The 23,755-nt window shown below is 38.3% G+C and overlaps 3 protein-coding genes across 4 annotated transcripts; 2 read left to right on the top strand and 1 right to left on the bottom strand.

Moving 5' to 3' along the window:
• The first annotated feature begins 4,273 nt into the window (after positions 1-4,273).
• Positions 4,274-13,805, top strand: LOC107784213 (uridine kinase-like protein 3). 2 transcript variants are annotated; one of them, XM_016605297.2, is made up of 15 exons: positions 4,274-4,412; positions 6,527-6,690; positions 7,646-7,737; positions 8,262-8,331; positions 8,765-8,883; positions 9,232-9,328; positions 9,975-10,054; positions 10,480-10,674; positions 10,812-10,895; positions 11,012-11,072; positions 11,965-12,025; positions 12,796-12,889; positions 12,990-13,062; positions 13,207-13,289; positions 13,436-13,805. In XM_016605297.2, exons 2-15 carry the CDS (start codon positions 6,543-6,545, stop codon positions 13,583-13,585), a joined length of 1,407 nt encoding a protein of 468 aa, XP_016460783.1. In that variant the 5' UTR covers positions 4,274-4,412; positions 6,527-6,542; the 3' UTR covers positions 13,586-13,805. The 2 variants fall into 2 exon arrangements, with proteins under 2 accessions (XP_016460783.1, XP_016460782.1); XM_016605296.2 differs by having other exon boundaries at positions 4,349-4,488.
• Positions 13,806-14,603: 798 nt separating this feature from the next.
• On the top strand, positions 14,604-17,504 carry LOC107784214 (fructose-bisphosphate aldolase, cytoplasmic isozyme 1-like). The gene is made up of 4 exons (XM_016605298.2): positions 14,604-14,762; positions 15,538-15,918; positions 16,097-16,398; positions 16,975-17,504. The coding sequence occupies exons 1-4, from the start codon at positions 14,735-14,737 to the stop codon at positions 17,335-17,337; spliced, it is 1,074 nt and encodes a 357-aa protein (XP_016460784.2). The 5' UTR covers positions 14,604-14,734; the 3' UTR covers positions 17,338-17,504.
• A 4,787-nt stretch (positions 17,505-22,291) lies between these two features.
• On the bottom strand, positions 22,292-22,651 carry LOC142166914 (secreted RxLR effector protein 161-like). Its single transcript, XM_075226756.1, has one exon. It carries the CDS (start codon positions 22,649-22,651, stop codon positions 22,292-22,294), a length of 360 nt encoding a protein of 119 aa, XP_075082857.1.
• Positions 22,652-23,755: the final 1,104 nt, after the last annotated feature.

Here is a 23,755-nt window from a genome sequence, read left to right as displayed (position 1 = left end):
AACCCGAGAAATTTACTTGAATCGACTCCGAACACATATTTTTTCTAGATTCAGCTTCATGTTGTACTTCTTCAATATACTAAAAGTTTTCTGCAAATGCTTTAAATAGTCCTCTGCTCGCAGGGACTTTACTAACATATCGTCAATGTAAACTTCCATGGATTTCCCTATTTGTTCTTTGAACATCCGGTTTACTAAGCATTGGTAAGTGGCACCGACATTTTTTTTAATCCAAATGGCATTACGTTATAGCAGTATGTGCCATACTTAGTGATGAAAAAGGTCTTTTCCTGATCATCCGGGCTCATTCATATTTGGCTATACCCGGAGTAGGCATCGAGAAAACTGAGAATCTCGTGACCGACCGTGGCATCGATCATGCGAACGATGTTAGGCAAAGGAAAAGAGTCTTTGGGACATGCCTTATTTAAATCTTTATAATCTATACACATTCTTAGTGTGTTCCCCTTTTAAGGGACTAATAGTACGTTTGCTAACCAATCCGGGTATTTAACCTCCCGAATGGATCCTATTTTAAGGAGTTTAGATACCTCGTCCTTGATGAAAGCGTGTTTGACCTCGGACTGGAACCTCTTTTTCTGTTTGAACGGATGGAATTTCGGGTCCAGGCTTAGCTTGTGTGTGATTACCTCCGGAAGGATCCTTGTCATGTCAAGATGGGACCACGCGAAACAATCCATGTTAGCTATAAGAAATTGAATGAGTTTTTTCCTGAGCTCGGGGTTTAGCCCCGTGCCCAGGTATACCTTTAGGAAGATATTCAATCAGTACGACCTGCTCTAGCTCTTCTACCATTGATTTTGTAGCATCAGAATCATCGTGGATTATAAAGGATCGGGGGACCCCGTAATCGTCGTCTTCGCCAGTCCCCTGCTTATCTGGTTGTGTCGAGGCTGGCATCAATGATTGCTATTTGGCCTCTTGTTTTGCTTCCGACCTTGGCTCCTTTGATGTTGCAAGTGTTGATATCGGAATTACTTCATCGACTGCAAACATCTCCTTTGCGGCCGGTTGTTCTCCTTAAATCATCTTAATCCCTCATGCATTGGGGATTTTAACACTTTGTGAAGGGTCGAAGGCACTTCCCTAATGTTGTGGATCCATGGCCTCCCGAACAGGGTGTTGTATCTCATGTCACCCTCGATCACATAAAACTTGGCTTCTTGGATGGTACCGGCGGCATTGACTGGTAATGTTATTTCCCCTTTAGTGGTTTCACATGCCATGTTGAATCCATTCAGGACTCGGACTGCGGGTACGATTTGGTCTTGTAGACCGAGCTGTTCCATGACCCTTGATCGAATGATGTTGGCCGAGCTACTTAGATCAATTAACACACATTTAACACGAATTTTATTCACGAGTACAGAAATTACCTGTGCATCATTGTGGGGCTGTACGATCCCTTCGGCGTCCTCATCGTTGAAAGATAAAGTTCCTTCCGGTACGTAGTCTCGAGTTCATTTTTCCCTAGTGACAGATACTTTGGTGCGTTCAACATCGGCCCCTGTGGGATATCAACCCCCCGATGATCATGTTGATGACGTGCTGAGGTTCTTCTTGTTTTGCCCGTTTGTTAGAATTCTTGTTCCTGAAGTGATTCTTGGCTCAGTCGCTCAAGAATTCTCGAAGGTGCCCATTATTGAATAGACGAGCTACTTTCTCTCTCAGCTGTCGACAATCTTCGGTTCTATGACCGTGAGTGCCATGATATTTGCACATCTGGTTAGGATCCCTTTGGTTTGGATCGGTCTGTAGAGGTCGAGGCCATTTGGTATCTTTGATGCGCCCGATATCTGATACGATGGCGGCAGCATCAACATTAAAGTTGTATTCCGATAGCCTTGGTGCGTCTTTAGGCCCGATGGGTCCGTCAAAGCCATTTTTTGTCACAAGTCCCCTACTGTTCTGACCTCGGTCATTTCTCCTTTCGTTTCTCATGGAGTTATGCTCGGATCCATTGCCTATCCGATCCCCATTATATGGCCGATACCGATCTCTGTTCGTCCTCGGTTCCCGGTCAATCTCTCTTGATTCTGTCGACGGGTCTGATAGGATAGACGGACCCGGAAGGAGCCCTGAGTTGATTGTCTTCGACCCTGATTTTTGATCGGTACCGATTATGCATACCGGCCCAAGTAACAGCCGGGTACTCTATCAAATTCTGTTTCAACTACTGTGAAGCCACCGAGCTTCGAACGTTGAGCCCTTGGGTAAAGGCTTGAACGGCCCAATCATCAGCGACCGGTAGTAGGTCCATCTGTTCCATTTGGAATTGGGATACGAATTCTCTGAGCATTTCATTGTCCTTATGCCTTACTTTGAAAAGGTCCGACTTTCTGGTTTCGACCTTGATGGCTCCGGCGTGTGCCTTTACAAAAGAATCTGCAAGCATAGCAAAAGAGTCAATAGAATTAGGTGGCAAATTGTGATACCATATCATGGCTCCCATTGAAAGGGTCTCTCCGAATTTCTTTAACAAAACAGATTCGATTTCATCATCCTCTAGATCGTTCCCTTTGATGGCACATGTATAAGAGGTGACATGTTCGTTCAAATCAGTCGTTCCATTGTACTTAGTAATCTCGGGCATGCGGAACTTCTTTGGGATCGGTTTTGGAGCCGCGCTCGGGGGAAAGGGTTTTTGCACGAACTTCTTCGAATCCAAGCCTTTCAATATCGGCGGTGCTCCTCGTATTTGATCTACCTGGAATTGTAGGTTTCCACCTTTTTATCGTTGGCCTCGATCTTCTTCTCCCCTGATTCTATCCGTTTCGTCAATTCCTCGAGCTTCTTTATAATCTCGGGGTTAGCCTCCGATTCGTTTTCGTTCGACTTTTCTATGACCGGTTGATCCCTACGGGTGACTTCCTGGGGAGGATTGGGCTCAACCCTGCTTGGTGCACAGTTTTGGTTTTGTAATTGGGTTATTGCCACCTGTTGTGCCTGCAACATTTCGAAGATTACTCGTAGAATGATCCCGCCCCCTTCAACATTTTGTGTGTTTCGAGTTGCTGATCGGACTCCACCACGAATGCTATTTTCGGGATCAGTAGGCAAGTTTGCATCGATAGCCACATGTGAATTAGCATCAAACGGATCTACGATCGGAATTCCAGTGGGATCAACAGGTGGTATCTCGTTACCGGGTGCTATGTTGTTATTTTCATCTTGGTGACTAGGCTCGTTGTCAACCTGTAGAGGTGCTGATCGAGAATTTGATATTTTTGTATTTTAGCCTGGAATTAAAGACACTTCAAAGAGCAAGTGTAAATCAGCGTGTGTTATAGAAATTTGTATCAAATAATCACTATTATCCTCAGCCCCACGGTGGGCGCCAAACTTTTTACCCTAAAATCGGATAACAATTGAATTTATACGCAATTTTAAGGATACATGATATAACTTGACACAAACTAAGAGAACATATTAATATTGAAATTAATGAGAAAAAAATAAATACAAACCACCAAATTGGACAACCTTAGCCTTGAAGGTTGGTTACTCTCTAGTCAAGAAATGGCACAATCGGTGTCGGAACTGAGAAATGAGATAATAATTAGAAATGATAATTTATTGCTTTGGGATGCGTGTTACAATGTGTTTACAAATAATCAGACCCCCATCCTTTATATAGTTGGGGAGTCCCACTCTTGATACAATTCTATTAAAGGTATAAAATCACATAAATTACTAATTAATCGGCCTCTCCTTGATACGTGCTGAGATTTTCGCCGTGATATCTAACCAATTGCGGATATTTTGGCCTTCCGTTATTCGGCTCGACAAAATTTTCTCGATTTTGTTCGGTCCCGGAGTCACGAGCTCAATGATTTAACTTCGTGCCTTGGATTGGTATAACCCGAGGTCGAGCTTCGACCTGTCACGTTTCTGTCTCGACTGGTCATATATCAGACGAGCTCGGTTTCGACCATATACAAATACTTTATGCAATATTAATTCATGGTAAATTACAAATTTTGCATTACTAAAATTACAAAACGCTATTTCTATAAAAAAATCACCCTCGATATAAGTTTTTCTAAGGCCTTTTTGGTAGATTCACCGAACTACAATAAGGTGAGACTTTTGGTCCAGAGTCGACATTGCTATGGGCGAGTGGGGTCAGGTGGGGCCCACATCCGATTCGGTGCCTAGGTGTAACCTCGATCTTTTAACTTACCTTTCACTGCACATTTATATAACCCCAATATAAACAAAGAAAAAAGGGGGAAAAAAAAAAGAACCAAGTGGCTTATATGTAATTTCAACAAAATATCAAGCCCATAGTCTAACTAGAGAGCAATCACACATTCCGCTCTCTATAAATTCATCATGTCCGTAACGAAGCCTACAACAGACTCTACTGATAGATGACACCACTGTTCATGGTATCTACCTCTCCTCTCTGTAACTGATTTCCAATCTCAAATAAGCTTCGAAAATTGGAACATCAATCTATAAAAGGTATCTAAAAGTTCATCAATCAAATCTGCATTCACGTTAAACACTTGCTTTCACTGGCCTCTCACTTCTTACGAGTGTTTGTTAATTGTTCAGTTGTATTTTGAATCTAGAAGTTTCCTTTCTGATCTCTAAAACGTCTACTGATTTTATGTTGGTCCTGTAGAATCCGTATTTGTTGATTAATGTAGATTGTTTATCTGTTGCCTGTGGCTTTTTTTTCTAGAATATTTTTATTTGCTATTGAATTTTATTATGAATGTGATTGAAATGAAATTAATACTTTTTTGGTCACATGAAGCTACCAATTCTTTGTTGTGATCGTCGATGTGTGAGTTGAGGCTGACGCTGCACTGAGTTTCACTGTGATCTTCTATAAGTTTGAAGTAGGATAGAGCAACGCCACCTGTACCTGTTTAGGCGAGAGATAAGTTTCAATCTACTAGGAGATATACTAGCAAATGCTGCTAGTACTAACTTCCTATCATCTGGAATCTTAAGATCAATGAATTAGATGCTACTATTATGGGGTAATTCCTCAACTAGAGTGGCAGATCACATTCTATATCATATATACTAGGGTCTTAGGGGATTGCTGCGTCTTTATGCATATCCATTTAGGATTCAGATTGTCATGTATAAGTTTTTTAGGAACTTTTGTAGTCCTTGAATTGCTTGATTGTTTCACTGGATTGTGGAGCGGCCAAGTCGAATCAGCTGACTGCTGAACTAGAGGTTTGAGTTGAAGAAAAGAAAACTGATGGTGCAGGGTTGACGGTTTCTGGAATAGAGTTAGGTTGGTTAACCTGATGTTAGCAGAAGAGCTAAACTCGCAACATTGTATACTTCTGTATTTGGATATATACAATTTGAGTTTTGTCTCCAGCAATGGAGTACAATACTTGGCAATTCTCTTATACGTATTGTATAACGCATGCTCAAATATCAAGGGATCATGAATTATGAACTTCAGTTCTTGATATTCATATGACTCACAAGATACCAAAGTAGGCTGATATGAGTGGGTTCTTCTGTAGAATTAGCTCACTCGTAGAAATATACCAACAACAACAACAACATACCCAGTATTATCCCACACCGTGGGGTCTGGGGAGGGTAGTGTGTATGCAGACCTTACCCCTACCTTGTGAGGATAGAGAGGCTGTTTCCAATAGACCCTCGGCTCAGGAAAGCATAAGCACCACATTAATGAAAATATAGACAAGAAGGAACAGTACCAAAAATCCATATAAAAGTAAAATAAAAACAACAAGATAGTAAGGTGATCAATAATGAAAGAAAACAACGGTTAGTCATGAAAACCTACTACCAACAGAAAGCGAGACTGCGTGCCAATACTACTGTTATGAACACTCTAGACTACCTACTCTACTATCCTAATCCTCGACCTCCATACCTTCCTATCAAGGGTCATGTCCTCGGTCAGTTGAAGTTGCGCCATGTCTTGCCTAATCACCTTTCCCCACCTCTTCCATTCCATTTTTATGATAGGGCCATAACTTATGAAGGTGTTTGCCTAGTTTCCAAGATGAGCCAACTCATTATAAAGCCAATGCATCTGCCAAACTTTTATCCCTTGTTGATTCTTAGCTTCCCCTCTTGTTCACATAGATGCATGACTCAGACATATATGTATAACATAAGCATTAACTACTAGTGCTATTATATATATTAGCAAATCTTAGTTACAGCTTATACTGTGGGTATTTAAGAGAACATAATAATATACAGTTAAATGAACTTTACAGAGAGTAAACACAGTTGTGCTGAGATAGCTTTATAAAATGTGATATTTATTCTACTGCCACTTGAACTTTTTATCTCATTCTTAAACAAATGCCTAGGCAACAGCCTGGGGCCACTAATCAGGTTTGCTAACCATCTCGATCATGCTTTAAGTTTGAAAGAAAAGGAAAATTTTCTTATATTGTCATATATTGTTAACCATATGAATGATAATTTTGGTATTTAGCTTTTAAAGAAGCTAGTAGTCCACCACTGATTGTTGGTACTTATGCAGAGTTTAAAATCAACAAATGGGTTCTAATGCAGTTGAAGATTTGATAGAAGCGTCATCAGGAGTTCATTATTCTGGATTCCATATGGAGCAGCCACGTACTCCAGAAATTGAGCAACCAACTACCTCTATAGATGATAGTTTTCATAAGCAACCCTTCATCATTGGTATGTATAGGCAGTGATATCTCTCTTTTTTGTCACCTAAACTTAACATTTACAATTGCAATTTTTTTTTAAAAAGTGACTGTTTATCTCAATGCCCACTTAGTTATTGTTCTCTACCCCTATTTTTGGAATATTTTTGATGATTCCCGGAGCAACTTATAGTGTTACCTCAAGAAATTGACTATAGTTACTCAAGCTTTCGTCATGTGTACATCAAAGGATAGTGTTAGCTCAATAAACTAACCCATAGTTACTCAAGCTTTAGTCATGTGTACATGACGAATGATTAGTTCCACTTATAATTCATCACTCTTTTGGACGGATGTTGGCTTCAATATGTATGTTTTAACACATGGTAAAGCTATTCATGGATGCACAAAATGAAGAGCTGAAAAGGGCTAAAATCTTGAGGGGCCATGAAAGTTAGAAAGCCATTTTGCCTGCTTAGAAATGATTTAGTTGGCTATCTGGCTTGATCTAGAACTCTTTTGGAGTCTTTCTTTGGCTTTGGATTTTGGCTGCTTTTTCCTATGACGTTAAACCAATTCTTTTCTGATTATGCTGGGTATGTGTTAAAAAAAATCCTCAATAGGGATTTTGAGATTAATCCTGCTTTTTGCCTGCTGATCAGAATGTGAATTATGTCACAGTGGAGTTAGTTTAATTGTTGTAGCACATACAGGTCGAAATTTGAACCTTGCTTCTCTAAATTTGTTCCTTGATATTTATTCCTGCAATTGATAGATAGGTTGATATCTATCTGTCCTATCTGTCGATTGCATGAATAAATATCAAGGAACACTACCCTCTCCAGACCCTAATTGTGGGATTACACTAGGTTTGTTGTTTACTTCCCTTTATGACTCCAATTTGAAACTTTTATCCTTTATGAATCTTCCCTGCTCTTGCTATGTATTTGCTTAATCCATGCTCATAAAATATGTTTCCCTTGCAGGCGTTGCTGGAGGTGCTGCATCAGGCAAGACAACAGTTTGTGATTTGATTATGGAGCAGCTTCGTGATCAGCGTGTCGTACTAGTTAACCAGGTGGTTTTTTTTCTGAGTGGGATAAAAAGCTTTTCGTAATTTTGATGAACAGGTGTAAATTTACTGCCACGTCATCCTTCGTCTGAATAGATAGTATCGTAGTCTTCTCCATGCAGTCTTTTTAGCGCTGGCCTCTATCCCCTTATCTCTTCCTATTTAATGTGTTTATAGCACCTGCTTTGTTTTTCTCTTGATGAGATGATCGGTTAGCTAGGGTCTCCTATACCCCGACTTTCTTCCGGTGGTATCCCTTCAATTTACGTTAGATGTGAACTATAAGCTTAAATCATATTTCATTTAGCTTCTACCCTTAACGATCAATAAGAGGGATTTTTTGATGAATCACTAATTTTAATTTCATTGTGCTTCATCTGAGATGTTCCGTACAGAAGTTGTAGTCAATCAGACAATTTAAGAGGATTCAGAAACTACTCTACATTTCTGTCTTTTAGTTTGCACAAAACTTATGTGGGGCCTACCAAAAATCATTATCTGATTTGTCTGACTCGGGTTTGAATTTGCAGGATTCTTTTTATCATACTTTGACTCTTGAAGAACTGACAAAAGTTCATGAGTACAACTTTGATCATCCTGGTTAGTCTAGTCCATTTTTTGAGTTGGTTTAATTTCTCATATGGGAAAATGATATTATTTATAGGAAAAAGCATCAGTAAATGTGTCTTTTTTTTTTTTGAATCTCAAAATCATTCTTGCAGTTGCCCATACAGTATACACAAATTTAAATTGGACTCTCTTGTACTAGACTTGTTGTGACTTCAAAGAAGTCGGTTTATGTGTTCAAGACCTATCACTTGGATGGTCCTCAATCTTATTGGAAATCCTTCTTTAACCAACAAATGATAATTTCTGGTGTTTGAATTTTGATTTACAGTGTTCACACCTGTATAAACTCTTTGAAATCTCTTAATATTGATTGATATGTTAGTCTTGGAATTATTTAAATATCAGATGCACGTTACAGGATAATGTCTGTGTAAGTTTCATGCTTCTTTCTCTTATTGTTCAGATGCATTTGACACCGAACAACTGTTGCGTGTGGTGGAGAAATTGAAGCACGGACAAGCAGTAGATATTCCAAAATATGATTTTAAGAGTTACAAAAATGACGTATTCCCCCTTCGAAGGGTAATTCTTTATAGCATGATTTTATCTTTGTTTCATTTCATTGCAGCTTCATCATCCAATTTTTCAAAGAATACATCAACTTATGCGCCACACATATCATACTCAACTTTTAACCTCCCTTGTCTTTATTGACTATTTCTTTCCTCCAATTGGTTACCTATCTGAAAGATTAAAATGGAAGAAGGAGATTGCATTCCAATGACGCAAGAAACACTTAGTTTTCTTGATAGACTGCTGGGGATCCACAAGTGGAGAAACAAGAAATTTCCTGCATTCCGAGTTGTAGCTTTCTTTGTTCAGAATTCTCTATAGTGTCAATTCACCACCTTTATTTTAATTACTTGGTAGGTCAATCCTTCAGATGTTATAATTTTGGAAGGCATACTCATCTTTCACGATCCACGTGTCCGAGATCTGATGAATATGAAGATATTTGTTGATACAGGTTCTTTCATTTCCTTTCTTTTGACGTTTTATAATTGTCCTTATGGCATGAGTTGTGCTGTCTTATTGACTCGTGACCATGATGTACAAGAGAAAGATCAGTACAGTGTCCTAGCAGTTATCTCATATTATTATTCTTTCTACATGGATATTTTCCCTTCTAAGGTTTCTCCTCTATCGACAGAAAATTTCAATGGTGTTTCCTCTAATAAAATAAAACCAAATAATAAAGAATAAATATAAAAATACAGAGCTAGTTCTTTTGTTGGCCTAAAAACCTAATATGATTTCTTGAAAAAGACTGCCAGTGATTAGAACATGCTGTAATGCATGAATATCCATCCTATGTAAGAGTCAAGGGCTTCACTGAAACAGATATTATGAAAGACTGAACCACAATTTCACTCAAGCCCTTCTTAAGGAGTGCTTCTCCTCAAACTTCTGAAGTATTATGGTTTGTTGTGTTTATTTTTTAAAATCTTTTCCTTGGAACTATTTTCAGCTCTCCTTAAAATTGATGCCCTACTTTGTTCTTGATACATGAGCATATAACCTCTATATGTTGTATCCTTCCATGTCTACTTGGACATTGCTTCATGTTGGGTCTTCTACTAGTGTGGTTTCATCATCTTAAGTTTTCAGTGCAGATGCTGATGTACGTCTTGCAAGGAGAATAAGACGTGACACAGCTGAAAAGGGAAGAGATATTGCTACGGTGCTTGATCAGGTTAGGAAAACTTTCAGGCTTATTCGAAATAATTGGGAATCTTTCACCCAATTTGACAGATATTTTGACAAAGCATTTCTTGAGGTTTTTACTCTTCCAATTTCCAACATTTTCTTTATGACGCATATCAGTGAGTTGATGACTAAGTTTCTTTCTCACTGCTTCCTTTCTCAAGTCATGTCTGAAACTTCTATTATAACTTTCTAAAATTGCCTTTTTGCTAATAAGCTCAATAAAAACCATTTTTTCTTAAAGTGACGATTCAACTTCCATCTCAACTTAAATTGCCTTCCCAAAACTGGCTGTTCAAACTTCCATTAAGTTTCTAAATTGCATTTTTGAAGTTGAACGTTATCTGAAATTTAGCACAATTTTTATGGTGATGTGTTTGGTTTTCACAATAATTTGATTTAATCTTGATGCAGTACTCTAAGTTTGTGAAACCGGCATTTGATGACTTTATTCTTCCTACAAAGAAGTATGCTGACATTATCATTCCCCGAGGTGGAGACAATCATGTTGCTATCGATTTGATTGTGCAACATCTTCGGACAAAACTTGGTCAACATGATCTCTGTAAAATATATCCTAACTTATATGTCATTCAATCAACTTTCCAGGTACCACTATTATCTTCAGGATTTAAGATATTATCTTGACCCTTTTTATCCGTTTCTCTATTTATCTTGAAATTGCCTTTTCGTTGTTCAAGATCCATCTCCTATATGCTCCTAAAGATCGGTATTTTTTCATTCAGATACGTGGCATGCATACGCTTATACGGGATGCTCAGACGACTAAACATGATTTTGTGTTTTATGCTGATAGATTGATTCGATTGGTGAGTAAATTGCTGTACAGTTCATTGCTTGACTGGTTAGCCTATCTTTCTCGGCCCATCAGGGAAAGTCAATCTTTCTTTAACTTATCAACTAGATTCTTCTTCACCTGAACCAGGTCGTTGAACATGGTTTGGGCCATCTTCCATTTACAGAAAAGCAGGTGATCACTCCAACTGGTAAGCTGCTACTGCTATTGGGAAATATTCATGGCCTTGCATTTAAAGCTCTTATTCATAGGGCTCTGAAGTAGCTTCTTTGAGTACTCCAGTTTAAATAGTTGGGTTACTGACATTAGGTCAAAAGATCAGGCTTAATGGTTATCCTTTTTAGAACAGATGGGATTCTGGATACAATTATGAAATTTGACTCATAATGGCTGGTCTCTTTCAGTTACAATTCAGCCAATCGTTTGTAATATTTGTTATATCTTGAGCCGAGGGTCTTTCGGAAACAGCCTCTCTACTCCCTCGGGGTAGGGGTAAGGTGTGCGTACTCACCGCCCTCCCCAGACCCCACGGTGTGGGATAATACTGGGTATGTTATGTTTGTAGTATTTGTTATAAAAAATATTGGCTGAATTGTAACTGAAAGAGACTAGGCATTATGACGCAATACATCTTTTATCTGTATTCGGAAGAGCATCAGCTATATTGTCAGTGCATTACGGCTGATTTATTGTATCGGTCAAGATATGTCACTGTTGCTGTATTATTGGGATATTACCTGATAGCATGGCGTATTTTTTTGAGTTAGTAGTGTTGTTGGGTTGTGCATGTGAGGCATCATTAAACATTAATGATCGCGGTTAAAAAAAAAATCTACGCATTTTCCTCCATTTGGTTGTGTCAGCACTTGGTAGTTTGTTAGTTGCGGTACTTCATTGTGGTAAATTTCATTACTTGAATCAAGATTTTTAGCACTATACTAAAATCATATTGTCTCTAGGAGTGGCTTCTGTGTAACATTGTTTCTTTGGACTTTATGTTTTTCTATATACCCAATTGAGTGAGGAACTGCTTCAATGAGCGGAAATAAATTCTTAATTAAATATATTTCTCGTGAGTGCAGGATCTGTATACAGCGGTGTTGATTTTTGTAAGCGGTTGTGTGGTGTTTCAGTAATTAGAAGGTAATAATTTGTAATTTGTAATTAGCATTTTCTTTTATTTCTTAGATGGTAGTAATAATTTGTTTTGTACAATATGCTTTTTACCATATGTTGGTGCATGTATTTCGGGAACCCTTCTCAAATGTATTTCATCATCATTGTTTAATCGATTGTGTGGTTGATCATGCTATGTTCACTTATTCTATTGGTGTACTTTTGTTCCAAATTGAGCTGTTTAGTAAAAGGAAATGCATGGGTCCATGCATGTGCGAGACTTCGATACATATGTTTAAAGCTGTCACATGGAGCATCATTGCATCATATTAGTGATTAAGACTGAAGATAACAAATTACAGACTCTCATCTCGGAAACTTGAGATATTCAAGATGGTGAAGCTTCATTTTGAATTTTTAGGATAAATACTTGTTACGCTGACAGGATCAAGATTTCTGATGCTAAGAGTTATCTTCTTCGTAAAGGTCTATATTAATTAGGGTTTCATTTTCTTCAAGTGTGGCAAAAATATACCCCAGAGAAGGTTTGCAGTTTAAATGGTGTTTAAATTTGTCTTAAACTTATGTCAAATTGTTGTCATTCACTGGAGGTGCTTGCTATTCATCACGAATTAATTGGTTCATAATATTGTCAAATGTGTCCAAGACAATTCCCTAATCATCATCCCGTGGTCTGGTTTAATAAGTGTTTGTTTCTTTGTCTTCTCTGCCTTCACCAAAGTGATCGGCTTGCTGTATTATGCTTGTTAACAATAAAATTTTCTAATTATGCACAGCGGGGAGAGCATGGAGAATGCCTTGCGAGCATGTTGTAAGGGTATCAAGATTGGCAAGATCCTTATCCATAGAGAAGGTGACAATGGTCAGCAGGTTAGCAATCGGCAGTGTTCCTCCTGAGTCATTATGTTGGCTTTTGCTCTCTTTTATGTTTATTTTTATTTATAATGACATTTCCTTAATAATGATGCAGCTGATCTATGAGAAACTACCACTAGATATTCCAGAAAGACATGTCCTGTTGTTGGATCCGATCCTCGGAACAGGTTAGTCTTTTTAAGAATGCCTGGATATCAGATAACTGACCACGAGCACATTAAACATGGTTGATCTACATCATCAAGAATTTTATGATGATTTCTTAACAAAAGATTGTTTAAGCAAGACATATTATGTGTCTATATCAACAGGGAATTCAGCTGTTCAAGCTATTTCTTTACTGCTAAAGAAAGGTGTCCCAGAGTCCAACATTTTATTCCTCAATCTCATTTCTGTAAGTTCACTGAATTATCCAGTTAGGATTTGCATCTTTTCTAAGGCACCTTTCGTCATCAATTGCTTCTTGTAGTGATCAATTTGTGGACTACCCAACTGCAACGGCACTGTGGAATAATAACTGCTGTTATTTTTTTTAACTAGGCACCCCAAGGAGTACATGTGGTCTGTAAGCGATTCCCAAGAATAAAGATTGTGACATCTGAGATTGAAATTGGTTTAAATGATGACTTTCGTGTTATTCCTGGGATGGGTGAGTTCGGTGATCGATATTTTGGCACAGACGACGACTGAACCAAGAGTTGTGGCCCCTCCATACCCCGCAATCACATGAGAGATGTACTTTCAGTCCTAATTCAATTTTCCCATTTTCTTTTTTCTTTTTCTTTTTTGACAATCATTAAAAAGAAGAAAGTCAGGTGAGCACGATGAACCACTATGTACCGGGTAATGGACATTTTGGAACATTTTTGACTATACAGGCATTATAAATGTGATTTGCAGTAATTTTGGCACATAGACACCTAGCTTACTACACAAATTAGGCCATTAAACCTAGTGTGGCCTGATCTGTCACAAAGTCGACTTAAGGTAACATTTTTCAGGGGTATGGTCTAAACAAGTGTAATTTTATTCACCAGGCAAGCTTTTTATTAGTCAATGAACACAGTTTACAAAAAAGGGTGGCCTTATGTACGTATCTCTATCCTATGGCAACCCTTTTTGCTATCTAGCTCGGAATCAAGAGATGCATTGCAGATGGATTTGATACCGAGAACTTGTTATTCGTGAGGAATTCGTGCAATTTTATATTAATACATGTGTGTATCGACCCCATTCCTTGATGAGAGTGAAGGGATTTGAGAGGCTAACTACAAATTGTAGTCTACAATATATGGAGGATTATTAATGAACAAGCTTCTTATGAAGACTTAATAGCCTATGGTGGAACTTGGAAGCTTCTTTTATATGCATTCGACTTTCACTATTTCCTATCTTCTTCACCTCTTCCGATTTCCGCGTGTTACAAAAAATTGAAGAATTTTAAAAAAAGTAAACAGCTTCTTTCTTACATATGACAGTGTTTCGAGAGCCCTCGGGGAATAAAGTTGGTCTTGTGGGCTCCATATCTTAGTGTCGAAAGAAACAAAATACTGGAGATGAGGCAGCAGCTTCCCCACAAAAATTTGCCTCACAATAAGGATAGAAGGGCCAGAAAGGCGACGTTTGGCTGTGAGATTATGGTGATGTTCACTCATTTCTCTAAACCATGACGATAATCTTTGCTGGGCTAATCTGTTGACACGTGTCGAGAAAGGATCATATATGAATATCCACTCCAAGTCATCTATATAGATTGGTTCCTAGCTTTTGGGTTCTCGTCCGTTTTCAGTTGGCTTCTTTATCCAAGTATTATCCTTTTAGCACTATTAATCCACAACCATGTCTGCCTTTGTTGGAAAATATGCTGGTAACCCCCTCTCTCACTCTCTCTTACTTTTATTCCATGCCAAAAATGTAATTTAAGCAGTATATATATATATAGCTATATTTAGCTAGCATAGCATGTAATTACATATATTAGCTTGCTAGCATGCAAAACCATACAGTTCTTTAAGGTACGGAATAGTACATTAAAGAAGATAGAAATGCATGAATGATTGTCATTAAAGAAGATAGGATTGCATGAATGATTTTCATGCAAGTTTGGTTGGTATCCAATATATAGAATCTAGCTATATTTTTGTTTCAAAATTTCATGTACTGTCTCCTTTCGGCGTCCACTTTATAACCCAATCCACGATATCGAACGCTACTGCAACAACTGTTTTGGTTGCGTGATTCGTAAAAGTGTTTTGGATAATCTACTAGTATAGTTAGGGGAGCTCTTTCACTCAAATGTGAGATACTAGTCACAGACAGCGTGAGAAAAATAATTTGATCAGGTAAGCAGTTGTTATAGTGAGGTGTGCATCTCCGAAGAGAGTTTGCCTTTCAAGTTTGTAGCAATCTCTTGATTACTTTATTCTAGACTACTAATTGTAAATATTTCCTACTGTAGTAATAATATTATAGTGTTGTTTTTTCCTTATTGAGAAGGGATTTCCATCTCAAAATCTTAAGTGTCCTTGTTTTGTTTTTTATTGTGATGTATTTTGGTGTTCGTTTTTGTTCCTATCAATTATTTCTGTGCGCTACCTTTTCCAACAAAATATAGTTGATCTCATACATTAATTATGATGCAGAGGAACTTATCAAGAACGCCAAGTACATAGCAACACCAGGGAAGGGTATTTTAGCAGCTGATGAAAGTACCGGCACTATTGGAAAGCGTTTAGCTAGCATTAAAGTTGAGAACATTGAGTCCAATCGTCAAGCTCTTCGTGAACTCCTTTTCACTTCTCCAAATGCTCTCACTCACCTCTCTGGTGTCATCCTCTTTGAGGAAACCCTTTACCAAAAAACTTGTGATGGGAAGCCTTTTGTCGAAGTTCTCCAAGAAAATAATGTTGTTCCTGGCATAAAGGTTGACAAGGGCACAGTGGAATTAGCAGGAACCAATGGTGAGACTACAACTCAAGGTTTTGACTCTTTGGGCGCACGTTGCGCGCAGTACTACAAAGCAGGTATGTGTTCAATTGTGTAATCTATCTCATTTTAAAGTTTAAGCTATTACAAAACCACACTTTTAATTATACTACGTCTCAAAATATCACTCAGAGTAGCCCTGATTCCTTTTTTATTTTTTGAGACCTCTTGCCTGATATCAATTTTAAGTATTCAATTATATTATGTCTCAACAAGGTGCTCGATTTGCCAAGTGGAGAGCTGTGCTGAAAATTGGACCCACCGAGCCTTCTGAGTTGTCCATCCAGCAGAATGCTCAGGGACTAGCTCGTTATGCTATCATTTGCCAAGAGAATGGACTTGTGCCAATTGTTGAGCCAGAGATACTCACTGATGGAAACCATGACATCAAGAAATGTGCTGCTGCTACTGAAACTGTTCTTGCAGCTGTTTACAAGGCTCTCAATGACCACCATGTTCTTCTTGAAGGAACTCTCTTGAAGCCCAACATGGTCACCCCTGGCTCTAATAGCCCAAAGGTAAGCATTTCTACTGTGCTAGTTTGCATTAATGTTGCATGTCAAAAATATGTGTTTAATATCATGGGTGGTTATATAACTTTAGTAAGGAAAAATAACTCAATTTTGTCTATATATCACAAAATATAAAAAAATGTTTAAAGAAAAATACTAAATCAGGTTTCGGAAACACAACTATGATATCACTCATTCAACACTTACCTTACAATTTACATGATATCCTTGTGATACTACTAAAAAATTCTAAAGCTTACTTTCAGACTCATCTAGCTTATACCTCGTTCACCTTGTGGCTCATCATGAGTTTTTATTTTTATCTTTTTAAGTGGAGCGGAAAATGATTTTTTTTTGGTATCATGTGGATATCATGTGAAATGAGCTGATGACATGACTACGCTTGCAATGTATTATGGATGTAACAGGCTGCTTGCGCTTTTCTAAAACAGATTTAACATCTTTTAGCATTTTCATTTTCCGTGATATATAGACGTAGTTGAGTTATTAAAGTTGTACGACCATATGCATAATCACTCCGAACATTTGGACAGTGTAATATACCCTTGTTATTTGTCTTAGGTTGCAGCAGAGGTAATAGCAGAATACACAGTTACAGCGCTGTGCCGGACCGTGCCACCAGCAGTGCCAGGGATAGTGTTCTTGTCAGGAGGACAGAGTGAGGAAGATGCAACAGTGAATCTAAATGCAATGAACAAATTGGAAGTGCTGAAGCCCTGGACACTGTCATTTTCCTTTGGTCGAGCTCTGCAGCAAAGTACACTTAAGACTTGGGCTGGAAAACAGGAAAATGTTGCCAAAGCGCAAGAGGCATTTTTGGCAAGGTGCAAGGCCAATTCAGATGCCACTCTTGGAAAGTACACTGGTGGAAGTGCCACTGGAGCTGCTTCTGAGAGTCTCTTTGTTTCTGGCTACAAATATTAGGGGCAAATTGCAGTTGATAACAGGCTATACTATTTTCTTATGTGTTAAATTAGTAACTTCTTTGTGTCCTTTTAATTCAGACATCTTTGGAAGGCACTCTGTAAATTTCTGTTCAAAGTTTATATTCACTTAACAGAAAAATAAAGTAAAAAAGCTATATATTTCACTGATATCTCATTTTGTGGTTATATATTTTGTGCTTGTACTTCGTGATGAATGTATGAGAATTGAAAAAGTAACAAAGCAATTTTAAGAGTAACTAATATATATGGAGGATATTGTACTTATGACTCGATGAAAGTACAGAATTGATCAGGTTAGTTTTCTGAAGTTCCCAAGAAACTTCAGCAAGAAGAACATATTTAAGAATTTTTTCATAAAGAAAAAAAAAACAAAGCTAAACCTATAAAGAAAACAATTTAATTTCTGGACACTATGTTATGGTCCATTGTAAGGTATGAGACTTGAGTCCTGTTAGTTTGAGTGCCCGTATGATTTACTAAAGAACTTGGTTCTTCACCATGTTCCTTAAAATTAAAGTAAAGTAAACAGTAAAGTAAACATAACAGTTTTTACATGAAAAATCACCCGGCTCAAAAGGTGCAAAAACCACGACCTACTATGTAGATTTTCAACTTCAACTCCACTAGAACAATGAGCCAAAAATGTATCAATTACAAGACTATAATTCAATACTCTCCCGTACTCCTACTACGACTATTTGATTTATAAGTTACTCTAACTTGTAAAGAATACACTCACTCCAACTCAGTAGTTATTTGTGACACTTGATTACAACTCGATTTCCCAAAACACATTTGGTAGACTAACTCAAGAAGAATACAATACAAGTACTCGACTAGAATGAACAACATATGATTCTTCAGTTGATTGTAAAAGGATAAAATTAGAAGTCCAAAGTAGAGAGCATTTAAACGCATAAACTTGAGATCTTCTAGAAGTCCTATCCATAGTGAGCTTCTCCTTTGATAAGACACCTACTGTTCCAAAGATTCCACAAGCTTTGGGACTCTTGTCTCTGACTGAATTATCCGTATCTTCTTGAACAACAACTCTTATCACATATAGATAAAGTTACTGTCTTGTACAGACGTACAATCATCAATCAGAGGAGCTGGTCCTTTATCCTGAGGAGCTGGTTCTTAGAACAGTTAAGCAACTATGTTGAGGACCTGATTTTTTGATTAATTGCATTTAAACACACTTTGTTAATCATCAAAACCTTAATACTTAACAAATTCCCCCTTTTGATGATGACAAACTTCGTACACAGTATAACTAGGTCATCACAACACAGAACTAGATAATCACAACAAGTACTATTGACAAACATGCATATTCACAACCCATAACCTCCCAACCTTATCTTCCCCCTTTTGGCATCATAAAAAACAAACAAAAAGATGTTAGACTGATGAAGCACAGAAAATGTAAGATTCAAGGCCAAACAGGCTACAACACAAGCTTAAGAAATATCAAGGCGAACAGACTAGGTTGAAGATCCAATATTGTACAAAGCAGTACAAGAGAAGACATTTAGTAGTGCCAAAATAAGCCAGGGCTTTGTCTTAGATTATTGGAACAAAATAAACAAAGCATACTCCAAGCCACTCAGACTAAGACAAAAGGAAAAAAAAAGAATAAAGCATCACTGGAATAGCCAAGGAAACTAAGGACACTAGGAATTAACAAGTTCATGGGTGAGAGGTAGAAGGGGTCAATGCTTTCACAAGAGTGGCAATCTGTTGGGCATGAGCTTCCCTATCTCTTCTAAGCTCTTCCCTAAGCTGTCTGGTTTCCTTTCTCAGCTCATCATTGTCTTCATGAAGCTTGGCATTCTCTTCAACAACCAACGCCAACCTCTTTCTGAGCTCTGCAGCCCTGCTGCTCCCAGGTAGAATAACAGATCATGTGCGTCCTCTAGCCTTGATCTCCTAATAGCCACACTTCTAGAGGGTAACAACATCCAAAACATCATTGTGATTTCCATACTTAAGCTCAGCCAAGGCAATGTTGAGCTTATCAAACAGCTCAGTCAACATGAAACCATAAGGCATAACATGCTTAGGCTTGGAAGTGTCTGCAGCTCTTGCCATATGCTGAATCATCAGACTAGGGACATTGATAGGTCTACCAGTGTCAAGCAGTTCCATTACGCTTTATGCCTTCTCTCAGACCTCTGAAGAATGCAGGAATTGACAAAATAGAACAACAACTTGTGGAAGGGAATCATATCAGTCTTGTACACCTTCTGGGGAGCATCCAGCTCAAACTTTTGAGAAAACTTTCTTGTGACCACAATGCCAGTATCAACATCATTGTCTATGGATGGCCACTTTTTGTTCAAGTAATTGTCAACTTCCAAATAAGAAATATTTAGAAGCATCTCCAGCTCCTCAATATCAAACTCCATTTCAAACCCCCCCCCCCCCCCACATTACTTTTGACTACCTTCTCATCAAATTTGAAGTTTGCATAGAACTCCACGACAACAAGAACACATACAAGAGGGAAAACTTTGACAAACATATGCTTCCATCCCTGTAGCTCAAGTTTTTCCACCAGTTAAGCCATCCCCTTCTCATCAGTGTTTGCAAGAATCTTCCCATTAAGTACTTTTCTGTTCCTGAACTCTGTGAGTCTATCAACTGCAACATGCACATTCTTTCTTGTCTTTCCTCTACTGGCCCTTGCAGAAGGGTAGCCGTTTTTTGTAACTTTGGAAACCTTTCTCTTTTATGTAGAGGACTTAGCTGGTAAAGCAGACTCATACTCAACTTCTCCATCTAGCTCAACCATAGGTTCCACAATTGAAACTTTCTTCCTTGGCTTGACTCCTTAATAACTTGTTCATCAACAACCTTTCTCTTACTCCTTGTAAGAGGAGTCCTGACAAGAGGGGCCACTACTTTCCTTGTTGGGACTACTGACTTTGTTGCTTTCACATATGTCTTTCCCAGGTTTCTTCCCTACCTTATACAATGGCAAGTCATCTTCATTACTGCTAAACTCTTCATCTCTAGTGAAAGGAGTTAAAAAAGCCCAGGTTCTTGCGTCCTTTTCTCTTCACCAGTTTCTTTTGAATAAGCTATAACAGTGTTCCCAATGATCATACAACTTTCAGATTCCTTACTCATATTCTCATTCTCTTCCTCACTTTCTTCATTCACTCTTTCACTCTCACTTATTTTTTCTTGATCCTCACCCTCACTCTCAGAATTATCCTTTTCTTCACTATGATGTTTTTTTATGCAAAATCATTTACTTGTTCACCTATCTTATTATCCGTATCACTCTCCTTCTCATATCTAGATTCTCCCTCATTCTCACTCTTTTCTTTTTCATTAGCTATGTTTTGAGCATAATGCTCCTCGTGACTGTCCACAACTTCTTCTTCTTTTTTACCCCATCATCATCTTCATCATCCGTCCAGCTAAATGAAAGACCATGAGATGCCTTCTTTTGTACTGGTTCTTTACTTCCTTCCCTCTCAACCACATGCACCACAGTAGTAGTATATACCTCTTTCCCCAGATCATTTGCACTCTTTTCTACAGTGAATTCATCTGCTTGTGGTTTCTCACTCGTGGGGTGAGAGAGTGTCTAAGGGTGCAACACCTATAGCGGATACCAAAACATCTAATTTTGAAGGAAGATTTTGTACTTGATTAGCAATGACTGTCACTGATTCCCCCTGAACCACAGCTTCCTTGACCATTATGTCTACCTGAGTAGTAGCATCAAGCACTTTTTTGACTAATGTTCTTGGAGTAGCCTTGACCTTGGTTGACTTAGAGGTATTTTTCACTGTAGAATTAAATGCATGGGTGATTGGTTTTGGAAGTAGGGGTGCAGTGGAGGTGGGGATAGTGAGAGCAACAAGAACATGGGATGATGATGTAGGTACAATGGAGGATATCGAAGATGATGTAGCAGGTGTTGGTGTGGGTTCACTTGATGTCTTGATACTTTTCTTTGATTTGGGCTTCATGTTTTTGAATTTTGCTTTAGCCTTGGATGATAATTTAGCTTTAGAGGGGGTTTGGCTGGATTTAGACATGGTGATCAGAGAATAGACTCGATGAAGGGAAGGAGAGAATTGGTTCTTGATATTTGCTCTTGATTCTTGCTTTGGGTTTGAGAAAATCAGTAAGGTCTGAGAAGTTGATCATAAGGGACTTTTAAAGACGTTACTCCTGATTTGACTTGAAAAGAGAAGGTGACCGAATTTGAGTTCTAATGGGACTCTTATAATGGTTACTTTGACTGTTAGATTTCAAGAGTAATTGAACTCTAATTGCACTAAGATTCCCCCTTACTCTTTGACTAGAAGACAACTAGAAGCGATGCCAATGGAATTAGGAGTCTGAGCATAGCAATAATTTTAGGATATTAAAGTCCCAGTGAATTAAGACAATATGGCACATACCTGAGTCGAAAAACCAACTCCTTAGTAGCTCCTTACTTATTTCTGCAATAAAGCTTCAGCACTTCATATTAGTATCATGCAACATAGTGACCGATCGGATTTTCCAAGCAAGTGTGTGTGCTTAATACAAGCACGAAGATGAATCAAACACATTGTACTTAATCATCTACATCTAATTATACCCTTTCTAGCCAATCACTAGGGTTCAACTTAGTTGGAGGAATTGATTAGACCTAGTTCTAGTCTGTTCCTTTCAAAGTGATCCCTACTCAGAGCTTTAGTAAAAATATCAGCAATTTGATCTTCCGTTTTACAAAAGTTAAATGAGATATCCTCCTTTTCAACATTGTCTCTGAGAAAGTGATGTCTAATGTCAGTGTGCTTGATTTTCTTATGCTGACATGGAGTTTTTGCTATGTTTATGGAACTGGTATTGTAACAAAAGATAGGAATATAATCAATAAAAATACCATAGTCCCTTAGTTGTTGTCTTATCCATAGAAACTAAACACAGCAGGATGCTGCTGCCACATATTCAGCCTCAGCTGTAGATAATGCCACTAAGTTTTGCTTTTTTGTTCTCCAAGACACTAGATAAGAACCTAGAAAATGAGCTGTTCTTGAAGTGCTTTTCCTGTCAATATGAAAACCTGCATAGTTAGCATCGGCAAAACCAATTAGATTAAAACTATATCCTCTGGGATACCATAGGCAGAGGTCAGGACTCCCCTTGAGATATCTTAGTATCTTTTTGACAGCCTTAAGGTGAGATTCCTTGGGATTTGTCTGAAATCTTGCACACAGTCCCACACTGAATACAATATCAGGCCTACTTGTTGTGAGGTACAACAATGACCCAATCATTCCTCTATATAGTTTTTGTTCAACACTCTTCCCTTCTTAGTTAAGGTCCAATTTTGTTGTAGTGGCAATGGGAGTGTCAATGGACTTAGAAGAGTTCATGTTGAACTTCTTTAGTAGTTCCTTGATGTATTTCTGCTAATATGTCACGGTTCCAGTAGGTGTTTGCTTGATTTGCAGCCCCATAAAGAAGTTCAATTCCATCATGCTCATTTCAAACTGATTTCCCATTATCTCAACAAATTCCTTGCATATTGCTTCATTAGTATCCCCAAAGATAATGTCATCCACATAGACTTGCACAATCAGAATATTCTTCCCTTTGCTCCTTAGAAATAGAGTGTTGTCCACCTTTCCTCTTACAAAGTTGTTGGCTAAGAGAAAATTTGAGAGTCTTTCATACCAAGATCTTGGAGCCTGTTTCAGTCCATAAAGAGCTTTATTCAACTTGAACACATAGTTAGGAAATTCTTCACTTTCAAATTCAAGAGGTTGTTTGACAAACACTTCCTCCTTCAGATAACTATTTACATCCATGTGATACAAGGTGAACTCTATGTGAGCAACAAAGGCTATCAGCATTCTTATCGCTTCCATTCTAGCTACAAGTACAAATGCCTCATCATAGTCAATGCCCTCCTCTTGATTGTATCCTTGAACCACCAGTCTGGCCTTATTCCTTGTGATACTTCCTTGTTCATCCAGCTTGTTTCTGAACATCCATCTGGTACCTATGGCAGTTCTATTCTTGGGTCTTTGTACTAAGTGCCATACCTTGCTTCTTTCAAACTGATTTAGCTCTTCTTGTATGGCTATTGTGAGCACCTAATTTTTGACCATGCTTGAATTTTCGCCCACTCATCTCACCAATACCACACTTTGTCCCCTCTCCACTTTCCCTTGTCCCCTACTCACAAACTCCATACCACTCTCCCTACCCATTAAAAACAACCCCCAATTCCTTTCTTCTTGGAGGAGACGGATAGAACATCCCCTAGGAGGAACCCTAGAGCCCAAAAAGAGAGGAAGTGGCGCAACAACATTAGGAAAGAAAAAAGCAGCTGCTTGGAAAAGAAAACAAATGCAGCAGCTGCTGTCCATGTTCTT

Source organism: Nicotiana tabacum, chromosome 2 (genome assembly GCF_000715075.1).
Source record: "Nicotiana tabacum cultivar K326 chromosome 2, ASM71507v2, whole genome shotgun sequence".
NCBI classification, from domain to species: Eukaryota; Viridiplantae; Streptophyta; class Magnoliopsida; order Solanales; family Solanaceae; genus Nicotiana; species Nicotiana tabacum.
This window is presented reverse-complemented; position numbering and strand designations above follow the sequence as displayed.

What these genes read in the sequence shown, in the direction of transcription:
- LOC107784213 (XM_016605297.2), top strand. Translation starts at nt 6,543, where the DNA reads ATGGGTTCTAATGCAGTTGAAGATTTGATAGAAGCGTCATCAGGAGTT. An exon ending in ACGTATTCCCCCTTCGAAGG is followed by an intron (nt 8,884 to 9,231) that starts GTAATTCTTTAT and finishes ATTACTTGGTAG; the next exon opens with GTCAATCCTTCAGATGTTAT. An exon ending in CTGATAGATTGATTCGATTG is followed by an intron (nt 10,896 to 11,011) that starts GTGAGTAAATTG and finishes CACCTGAACCAG; the next exon opens with GTCGTTGAACATGGTTTGGG.
- LOC107784214 (XM_016605298.2), top strand. Translation starts at nt 14,735, where the DNA reads ATGTCTGCCTTTGTTGGAAAATATGCTG. An exon ending in CTTTGTTGGAAAATATGCTG is followed by an intron (nt 14,763 to 15,537) that starts GTAACCCCCTCT and finishes ATTATGATGCAG; the next exon opens with AGGAACTTATCAAGAACGCC. An exon ending in CTGGCTCTAATAGCCCAAAG is followed by an intron (nt 16,399 to 16,974) that starts GTAAGCATTTCT and finishes TATTTGTCTTAG; the next exon opens with GTTGCAGCAGAGGTAATAGC.
- LOC142166914 (XM_075226756.1), bottom strand. Translation starts at nt 22,651, where the DNA reads ATGATTGGGTCATTGTTGTACCTCACAACAAGTAGGCCTGATATTGTA.